Consider the following 9878-nt stretch of genomic DNA (forward strand, 5'->3'; position numbering starts at 1 on the left):
GGATTTATTCGAATCATTTTCTTTTCCTTTCCTGAGTTTCGGTCGTGCCAGGGCATTGTTTCGACAACACGACCCGTAACGATCGGTTCGCAGCCAGAAAATTCGTTGCTCGTTATCGGTTACTTCGTCAAACATCGGCTTACTTTGAGCATTCGATAGTTCCGAGTAGAAACGATGCTTTTCATTTTATAATTTACCAGTTTTTATTCGTGGTCACGTCTGATCTCAATGTGGTTTCAGAGTCCACAGAGATCGAGTCCCCAAAAGGGATGATAAAAGGGGTTTCGTTTTCGTTTGAATTCGACGAAAGAGAAGGACAAACATAATATATAAGTCTGCAAAGCAAAACCTTGTTCTGAAAGAAAGATCAGTGACTGTGTTGACACGTGATTTCACACTAAGTATGCCTTTTATCAAAACGAGTAGCAAAGATTTATTGTATATACCTTTTTCGAACGAAAAATTATAAAAATCCTACAGTGTCTTTTGGTATTCTTTAGGACTGACAAAGAAAAGAAGGGTACGAGAGGGGAACGGAATGCCTGCGTGTATGATAAAGAGAGAGAGAGAGTGAGAGAGTGAGAAAGGGGAGAGCGAGAGAGGGAGAGAGAGGGAGAGAGAGAACGAGCTTAAAAGATAAAACGAGAAAAAGAAGGAACACGTTCTTTTGCACTGAACATCAGTTTATAAAAAGAAAAGATCACTATTGTGTATACTAACGTGTAGCAGTACAGCATGTGCAATAGACTGAACGACATTGTCCTTTGTAAAGTAAATATTAAAAATCGTAAAACCCCCCACATTATCCTAAGGTATTGTGTAATACATCCAGCGTCCGCCTCTCTATTATAAAACCGACGGTAGTGATTATTTCTTGTGAGACAGAAGACCACGGAGAATTACTAATTGCCAACGTTCGATTTTTGGCAATACGACGGTTAGAAGATAAAAACGAATGAGTCTTTTTCTTAGGTACTTTTGAGCATACCTTACTGCTGATGCGAATTTGTACTATTTTGATTAAATGCTTTTCATTTGTGCGCAATAAATTTGAAATCCTTTTGAAAAAAGAAACAAACAAACGAACAAACAAAAAAAAATAATGAAAAGAAAGACAAAACACAAAGAACAGGAAAATACTATCTAGGTGCTGACAATGTACGAACGATTACTAGATCTCTCCTCTTTTGTCAATTAAGTGGTGGTTTTGTAATGATGTAAAATACGAGGGTAAATTAAAAACTTAACAACACATTGCAAAGAAAATCATTGAAATAAAAGTGGGAATTTTTATTTGACGCTGAGAACTTTTTCTTGGCCCGTTAAATATTTCTTTTTTGACTAAGGAATCACGTGTTTTTCTTTGTTCTTCTTTTTCCTTTTGATCATGTAAATGTGTTTATTTGTACGAAGATAATTGTAACTGCTTAGATATACGCATAATTTTGTTTTTCGTATTCACGTTTATTTTCGAATACGTCAATGCAAATGTGAGCGTGGGTAGTCGTTCGTTTCTATTCTTTTACAGCGATTACATGATGTGATCGATAGGTTTCATGGCGGCGACATATTGAACTCTATTTCATTTGAACGATTACATTGTTTGATTTAGAGTAAAATAAATATTAAAATAATAAAAACAAGCTTATTCTTATTAATTTGCACTGTACAGACGAAATTCTCTTTCGTTATATTTAGAAATTATACAATGCTATTTTGTTTATTATCAACGGTAAACATGTTTTGATTTAAATATTCTTACAGTGTTATCCGCACCACCCGACACCATGAATTTCGGGTTCGACCAGTTGCAACATAATACTTTGTCTTCGTGTCCAGAGAGGTCAAATAATGGCACCTTAGGACTGCAAGCAAACATTTTCCATTGCACAATTTATTATTTAATAATGATACTTTGATTTTATTCACTATACCTTCTGGTGTCCCAAAGTTTCATATCATTGTCATATGCTCCCGAAATAAATAAATTTTCATTCACAGTTGACCACCTTACAGATTGCACCCATTGCGTGTGAGAAGTGAATAACGTTTTTACAAGTGTGCCCTCTGAAAGTAATTGCAGGTGGTACCATAGAATTTATAACTAAAGGTAAATCAAGTTAAAATTCAAGCCCACCTGTAGATCTTGGGTCGTATAGTCTGATGTGCCTGTCAGCAGATGCTGTTATAACAGCACGAGATAAAGGTGAATAATCAATGTCAAAGAAACTTTTATTGCCAGCAAGATCATGTTTAATTCCTCCTAATTCTGAATCCCATACTTTGATAGTGTGGTCCCACGAACATGTTATAACTTCTGCCTTTTCTGACCATACAATACCACTGATAGCTTCTTTGTGCCCTTTCATTGTCCTTTTAGGAACCTGCAGATCGCAATAGCACATATTATAGTAAAATATGTTGAGTGTATTTAAAGTACTTCTTCCACTTGCAGATACTAAACTTACTCTTGTTTTACCATGTTCTGACTTCAGTCTTTTCGATGTAGATTCACCATCTTCATTTTCATCTTGATTGGCTACGAATATCAATACAAGATAAACCATATTTTAAACATTTCTCCCTTTTAAATATTTTTTTAATACCCACACGTAGACCAAAGTTTAAGCATGGTATCCCAAGCTCCAGTTGCCATCAGAGTCTTGTCATAATTAATGCTAACCGCTTCAAGTCCACGCTCATGTCCTCTACATACGTGTATACAGTCCACAGAATTCGCCAAAATATTCCAGTCCCAAATTATAGCTGTTTGGTCTTGAGATGCACTGTACATTTTATTTGTTTGTAACTATTATTTGAAAAGACTTGTTACTTACAACAATTTACCTAACGAATCTAGCAGTTTCTTCATTTAAAGATATCCATGCTACAGATTTAACAGGTGACGTATGACCAGGAATTACAAGATGATGTTTTCCTTTTGATGTCCAGATGTGTAATGTGTTATCGTAACAACCAGTTAGTATCCTATTAAACGGATTGTTTAACATGAAGATTATATGAAGTATTATAGTTTGTTTACAGTCAATAAATAAAATAAAAATAACCATTTTTCGTTAACAGCTACAGTAGACACCCAATCATCGTGTATAAGACAATCTTGAGGTTCTGGTGGTGGATACTTTTCAACATATTCAACGTCTATTACTTCCTCAGTAGATAAACTTCTTTCTGTTATATGCTCTGCCAACGAAGTACGCAAGAACTGGGAGCACACCAGAAAATCAAATTCTATGTCATTTCTTACGTCAGTTGTCTCTGGAATTAAAATCATTATTGCAGTTTCCAGTTGACCGATTGGAATTAATTATCAATTAACAACAGTGTTATACCTCTTAAAAGCTCATTTACTAGAGTGTTTAATTCGTTTGGTACGATAGCTGTGTGTACAGATAATGGAAAATCTGGAACAGCGAATCTAAAATTTTAAATATACATTTCATTCGGGGTATTTATATAAATAAATTATTTTCTTAATAAAAATATATGGTAAAATGTACTCCGCATTTAGGAACAGAGATAACCTCTCAGTTCCTGTCACAAGAAGTAGTTAAAGCATGCACTCACCCCTCCTGCTTTGTAACGAATCTTATTTGAACCTGAGGAGCACTATTGTTTACACCGGTACTAGTCATCGCAGCTATTTTTCTATTTCTATTTTATGAACGTTTCCTATATTAACTACAAGACACAAACATCGCACGTGTATTTAAACTGCCTTCCATAGTTAGTCGAAATCGATAGCTCGAAACATTCAGCGTTACCTTCATTGTTATTAGGATTAGCTTTCCCGCCTTTTATTAATACGTTAAAACAAAAAATGTAAAAGAGAAACATAAACGACTGTTAATTGTTACACTGGACATTTCTTTGAATATTATTTGTAGTTATCATATCATATCAAAGTACCTGCAACGATAGCTTTATTCAAAAAATATATTTATTCGTCGTGGCAGTATTTTTGTCGACCGATAACGGTGTGTCACAGTAGGGTATCGTGCAGTGTCAAAGTATTTCTCGATTCTCGGGAATTTGGTAATGATACGAAGATGACAGGTGGTCGTGGGGCTTTAATAGTTTTCGAAGGATGCGATCGAGCAGGAAAATCTACTCAAGTAAAAATGTTAATCGAAGCTTTGACCAAACGCAATGTGCCTGCAGAATGTCAAGCGTTTCCGGGTAACGGACACTCTCGTATTTTCTGGGATTATCGAATCAGAATTACCGATCCTATCATTGCGTATTTGTCCAATTATCTGTCACTAATGATTAATCACAGGTGACTTTGATTCAAGCATTAAGATATGAAGCATTTCCTAGTTCAAATCATACATAACCTCATCATATAAAAATCCTAACAGCTTAAAGTTAAAAAAATCATTTTCAAGATCGTATCACTCATGAAGCATATTTTTGTGCAGATCGAAGAACTCGTATAGGGGCATTGATAAATGAGTTTTTGTCCAACAAAGACGAGTTCTCACCAGAAGCAGTACATTTTTTGTTTACTGCGAATAGATGGGAACTTCAGAAACGCATGTTGAGATCCTTACAGGATGGCACAACTCTCATTGTTGATAGGTAAATTTTAAACACTAATAATCAGTTATGATTGTTTAATGCTGTACCTATGTATTAAGATTTTATCATTAACGTTACAGGTATGCAGGGTCTGGTGCAGCTTACACAGCATCTACAACAGGGAGAAGCTTAGACTGGTGCAAAACACCCGATCAAGGATTACCTCGTCCAGACATGGTTATTTACCTCAAGGTGTCAGCAAAATCTCAACGTATCCGTAGCAACTGGGGAGAAGAACGATTCGAGAACGCTAAAATCCAAGAAACCGTGGCTTCGAATTATCTGACACTGATGGACAACACATGGGCCATCATCGATGCGGACCAAGATAAAACAGTGATACATTCTCAAATATTAGAGAAAGTTTTAGATACTATAAAAAAAGTGAAGGACTTGCCTATAGGTGATTTGTACAGTTCTTGAGCATTATCACAACTACGCATTCCCGTCTTTAGATAAAAATGAAAGGAACTGTGATCCTTTTTCTCTTAAGTCTTCGCGTCCGTTTCACGCGAATGTAATTAAGTAATTTCTGTTCAAATACATTACAGATTGTTCTGAAAGCAAATTCGCGTTTTCAATGATTCTGCGTCCCGGCAGCATCGCCAGAAATATTGATTCAAACCGAGGAATTCGAAGTTGAACAGCGATCGCGACAGAATTGCCGCATGCGAGGATCGCATTCGATAAGCGACGGTGCTGCGATCACGATGAATTATTACGGCGGCGCGGCGGTACGTCGTAAATCTTTCAGCATCGCCTGCACGCGCTGCCAGGTCCTCCGCAACAGCCTTGATATCCATTTCGCATTATTCAAGAGCAACAACTACCAGAAATCGTTGTCACGGAACGCGTTACGATTAAGTGGCGTTACCTACCTCAATAAAGCAAACGACACGACTGCTGATATTTCAGAAGGGAAACAAACAAATGAATCACAATTATGGAAGTCAAGTCAGTCTATACTAAAAAATCTTTATGAACATACACACTCTTCCCTGAGGAAATCAATCTTTCCAACCAATTTATCTCTAACACTAGAACTACCAGCAAAATCAATGATCTTTCCAACCAATTTATCTCTAACACTTGAACTACCAGCAAAATCTCTATTCTCAAAAATCCCAAGGATTTCTCATGACTCCCACTCTCAAATTTTAATATAGACATATCAAAATTGACTTATCCAATAATGCCTTTCCCTATAATAATGATAAAAAACGAAACTAACACTAGGACTACCAACTTCCAAATTCCTTGATTTCTGAATTACCTTATATTTCAGTGTATCACTAAATCAACTTCAACTTCCCACAGAAGCATCTACACCTTCTCAATAATTGCAACAAAAGAAATCAGGAATTGGTAGTTCTAGTATCAAACACAAGCTACATCCATCCAGTAGTTCCAGCGTTAACAAGCGGCAGAACCAAACGCGAGTTAACATCAAGAACACACATTATCAATTGTCCTAATTTCTAGGAGACACACAGAGCGCCTTGCTCGAGACAATGCTCTGATCCTGTTCCGACCCTGGAGGACCGAACACGAACGTATTCTCGAACTGCTTGGACCAGTCGGTTTTCACCTTCTTCCCCGACTCGCTGTCCGTATCATCCCCCGAGCCGAGCGACATCCTTCGTTTCCTGTTCGTCAGCCCAGAAACATCCTGCCCATCAAGCATCAATTTTAAATTCCCATCCGACATCCCCTGTCTCGCGTCGGACGTGCCATCAGGAGCTCCTCGGGACGTGCAGGCTTCCTCGATGCTCTCCGAGACAGCCGGCGCGTTCTCCGACAACGTGTCCTCGCGACTCGACTCGCGCGTGGCCGTCGAAGTGACGTCGTTCGGCTCTAAGGTTCCGCTGCTCTTGGGCTCCTTCGACGCGTAGATGCTGTCGATCAGCTTCCTGGTGTAATCCGCCTTCGCGGTGGTGGTCAGAGACAGAGCCTCGTCGATGATCGCCTGGACGGAGCCGGCGACGCCGGTGGACTCCTCGCGGAGAATGTTCCGCTTGAACGCCTCGCTTCTCGTGACGCCTCTCTTCCCGGGGAACTGTGCTTCCCAGAAGCTCCTGCCCAGCTTCCCAGCTTCCACTATAGGATCCTCCGATAAGCGAATCTGTTGTTTAGCTTGATCGTCATCATCAAGATTCTGATCGCCACTCGGTGTGAGATTTTTAGAGTTTATGGATGATGGTTCTTCCTCGTTGATTTGAACGACAGCGCTGTGACTCGTTCTGAGGTTGTAACTGTGGTAACGGGACGACGCAGGCTCGTCGGAGAGATCGTCGTCGAACGTGACGAACCGTTTGAAGGAGACGCCGGTCTGCAGGCTGTCCCAGCAGTCGCAGTCGATTTGGAGGAACCGGTCGTCCGTCCGGAAGCGCGTTCTCTGGAAGCTGCAGACCACGATCTCACGCGGCACCGTTTCCCACGCGTCGATCAGCGACTCCAGGATGTCGCGCAGGTTCCATTCCGGCGTGCGCCGTTTTAGCCTCTCTGCGTACCTAAGTGCGTTCATTCGGTTGGTGTTGTTTAATTAACAGTCCTATGTCGAGTCAGACTCGACGTATTCTATTGCAACCTCTACTTGCTTTAACAATTTCTCCTATGTTTATTTGTAGTGTCAGAATTGTACCGTTTAAAGGTAACACGATTGAAGCTTGAATTATTGAAGTTTCTGTCACTGGAATTTCTGTCGTTGGAATGTGAATTATTGAAGTTTGAATCGTTGGAATGTGAATTGCTGGAATTCGAATTGTAGGGATTTCAATGATCGAAGTTTGAATTATTGAAATTTCAGTCGTTGGAATGTGAATCACTGAAGTTTGAATTATTAAAGGTTGAATCGTTGGAATGTGAATGTGTTCGAAAAAAAATCGCCGTCGAATGGGTTAACGCTAGAACTAGATCAGAATGAGCCAATCTTGGTTTTTTTTGTAATTATTGGAGAGGTACAGATGTTTGGGAAATCGTTAAAGAAGCTGATTCAGTGATAGCTATACTGAAATACAAGGCAATTGAGATGTTAATGAATAGAGAATTGTTTTATAAAGAAATTTGGAAATGTTTAAGTGCTTGGTAGTTGCAGTGTTAACACTGGAAGCTCCGGATGGGACATTCTGACCTATGTGAAAGTGTTTGTTATCTATATTAATATAAATAAACAATATCAAAATACACAAAAATTACCAGACACCTGAATATAACTCATTATTCTATTGAAAAAATCAATACATAAGCAAAATATAACCGAAGTTCCCGTGGCGCGGAACGTGTTAACCCTTAGCACTCCAGATGGTTTTGTAATTTATCAGCAACTGCAACTAATTTTCATGGTATCTCTAGTGAAAATGAAAAATGCTGTAACATTCCTTCGATCTTTTAATAAAAATCTAATAATTAATAATAGAAAATCTAATAATATTATGGTAGTTTCTTTAATTCATTGAAATATTTAATATTATAACTGGTGCAATATTCGAGCCCACGGAGTTCAAAGAATTACACATCCTCTCAACAATATTCCAAGCAAAAACCAGATCAACACGAGTCGCACCTTCTCCTGAAGATCATCTTCACATAATGGAAGACGTCCCTCCGCAACGGCCGCAGCGTCGTCGGGAAGTCGCCGGGCAAGTATACGAGATTCACGTGGCTCAAGCGGAGATCGCGGACAGCCCTCGCCCTGCTCCGTCGCAGGAATAGCAGGACACTTCGATCGGAACGCGACAGACGGTCGTTGACGGCCGTCAGCCAGACCCTGAACAGCTCGTCGCTGATGGAACTGTCCTCGCTGCGGCAGTAAACGTGATCCCTGGTCGTCGTCCGCGACGGATACGGGCCGCAGATCAACAGCGGCAGTTTCGTCGTCCCCGACGAGTTGCAGCCCATCAGTATCGTTACTCGATTCCGGGGGCTTCCGTCGCCCTCGGGCCGGCTCGCCGAGGAAATCCTCGACGGAACGACGTCCGAATACATGCCGAGTTCATCCACGTGGAACAGGTCGCTGTGCTTGTACCTCACTATCGTGGACCTCATCATATCGATCCAATCGCGGTAGTCGCTGAACACCGGGTCGCGCTGGTTCGTCGAGTCCGTGGAGATCTTGTGCTCCTTCAGGAAATTCCTGATCCACTTGGTGGAACACTTGAAATCTGAAATAGTGACGGGTTTTTGAAGTTGAGGATTGATTGAGGATTTTGGGGATTTGATGGTTTATTGGGGTTTAGATTTGTGGCTTATTTTGGTTTGATAGTTTGCTATGCGTGTAGACTGAATTGAGTGTTGTTTGTATGTTTGTATTGATTTATTTAGATGTTTTTCTGAAGCAGTTCTGTTAGTCTTGTTCGTGCAATACTTAAGCTAACTTAACCAAGACCTATCATGCTACGTGCCGACAAGAAAATATATTTTCTTTATTATACCTATATAGATTTATTTAGATGCTTTTCTAAATAAATTCTACCAAAAGTCTTCTTCGTGCAACACTTAAGTTAACTTAACCAAGACCTATCCAAGACTTAGCTATCATGCTACGTGCCTACAACAAATTATTATATTTTCACCATTATATCTATAGTGATATATTTAGATGTTTTTCTAAATAAATTCTACCAAGAGTCTTCCTCGCGCAACACTGAACCCTTTGCACTCCAAAACTTTGTCACTAGAAATATTCAACTGATTTTTATGAGATACAGATGAGATTTTTTTAAACTAACTTAACCCTTTGAACTCTGTAGTCTCCAATTTTGCACCAGGAATAATATAATAAATTTCCACATTTCACGTATCGTCAGATTACTCAAGACTTAATGTTGACGAAATTTTACAATTTTGATGCAATCGAGTGATGACTGAGAGGCACCTTTCGAGTGCAAAAGGTTAAGCTAACTTAATCAATCTAAGACCTAGCTACCATATTACGTGCCCACAACAAATTGACTATTTCATTTTGTCAATTATACTAATATCAATTTATTTAGATGTTGTACTATACATCAGCAATACGTACCGCTCAATCCAAGAGTCTTCTTCAACTCTATCGCCTTCTCGCGCAGCAGTTGCATGTCCAAGTTCTTACTCATTGCTCGTCTGACGCAACACCACCGGAAGAGGTTCTCCTTCATGGTCTTCATGCTGGATCTCTGGAGCAGCTTCTCTCTCATTAGGAGAATCGATGGTGAACGAATCGTTCGAGGCGAAACCAATGGAGACCGTTCTATCCAAAAAGGAAAGTCTTTCTCTCGCGAGGGATCCTCCCGGATTCT

General features: G+C 39.6%; 3 protein-coding genes across 3 annotated transcripts; 1 reads left to right on the top strand and 2 right to left on the bottom strand.

Moving 5' to 3' along the window:
• Positions 1-1625: 1625 nt before the first annotated feature.
• On the bottom strand, positions 1626-3780 carry LOC116432088 (ribosome biogenesis protein WDR12 homolog). Its single transcript, XM_031988443.2, has 9 exons — positions 3589-3780; positions 3354-3439; positions 3069-3279; positions 2848-2988; positions 2611-2786; positions 2469-2539; positions 2138-2384; positions 1935-2067; positions 1626-1865 (listed from the first exon to the last, which is right to left on the bottom strand). The coding sequence occupies exons 1-9, from the start codon at positions 3654-3656 to the stop codon at positions 1727-1729; spliced, it is 1272 nt and encodes a 423-aa protein (XP_031844303.1). The 5' UTR covers positions 3657-3780; the 3' UTR covers positions 1626-1726.
• Positions 3781-3797: 17 nt separating this feature from the next.
• On the top strand, positions 3798-5170 carry LOC116432089 (thymidylate kinase). Its single transcript, XM_031988444.2, has 3 exons — positions 3798-4200; positions 4443-4602; positions 4683-5170. The coding sequence occupies exons 1-3, from the start codon at positions 4071-4073 to the stop codon at positions 5023-5025; spliced, it is 633 nt and encodes a 210-aa protein (XP_031844304.1). The 5' UTR covers positions 3798-4070; the 3' UTR covers positions 5026-5170.
• A 279-nt stretch (positions 5171-5449) lies between these two features.
• On the bottom strand, positions 5450-9878 carry LOC116432093 (tigger transposable element-derived protein 4). Its single transcript, XM_031988449.2, has 3 exons — positions 9623-9878; positions 8165-8762; positions 5450-7112 (listed from the first exon to the last, which is right to left on the bottom strand). Exons 1-3 carry the CDS (start codon positions 9774-9776, stop codon positions 6074-6076), a joined length of 1791 nt encoding a protein of 596 aa, XP_031844309.2. The 5' UTR covers positions 9777-9878; the 3' UTR covers positions 5450-6073.

This window comes from Nomia melanderi, chromosome 11 (genome assembly GCF_051020985.1).
Source record: "Nomia melanderi isolate GNS246 chromosome 11, iyNomMela1, whole genome shotgun sequence".
Taxonomy (NCBI): domain Eukaryota; kingdom Metazoa; phylum Arthropoda; class Insecta; order Hymenoptera; family Halictidae; genus Nomia; species Nomia melanderi.

What these genes read in the sequence shown, in the direction of transcription:
- LOC116432093 (XM_031988449.2), bottom strand. Translation starts at nt 9,776, where the DNA reads ATGAGAGAGAAGCTGCTCCAGAGATCCAGCATGAAGACCATGAAGGAG. An exon ending in GAAGACTCTTGGATTGAGCG is followed by an intron (nt 8,763 to 9,622) that starts GTACGTATTGCT and finishes TCACTATTTCAG; the next exon opens with ATTTCAAGTGTTCCACCAAG. An exon ending in AAGATGATCTTCAGGAGAAG is followed by an intron (nt 7,113 to 8,164) that starts GTGCGACTCGTG and finishes GAACGCACTTAG; the next exon opens with GTACGCAGAGAGGCTAAAAC.
- LOC116432089 (XM_031988444.2), top strand. Translation starts at nt 4,071, where the DNA reads ATGACAGGTGGTCGTGGGGCTTTAATAGTTTTCGAAGGATGCGATCGA. An exon ending in AGAATGTCAAGCGTTTCCGG is followed by an intron (nt 4,201 to 4,442) that starts GTAACGGACACT and finishes ATTTTTGTGCAG; the next exon opens with ATCGAAGAACTCGTATAGGG. An exon ending in ACAACTCTCATTGTTGATAG is followed by an intron (nt 4,603 to 4,682) that starts GTAAATTTTAAA and finishes TTAACGTTACAG; the next exon opens with GTATGCAGGGTCTGGTGCAG.
- LOC116432088 (XM_031988443.2), bottom strand. Translation starts at nt 3,656, where the DNA reads ATGACTAGTACCGGTGTAAACAATAGTGCTCCTCAGGTTCAAATAAGA. An exon ending in GTAGCTGTTAACGAAAAATG is followed by an intron (nt 2,989 to 3,068) that starts GTTATTTTTATT and finishes TCCGTTTAATAG; the next exon opens with GATACTAACTGGTTGTTACG. An exon ending in ATACGACCCAAGATCTACAG is followed by an intron (nt 2,068 to 2,137) that starts GTGGGCTTGAAT and finishes AATTACTTTCAG; the next exon opens with AGGGCACACTTGTAAAAACG.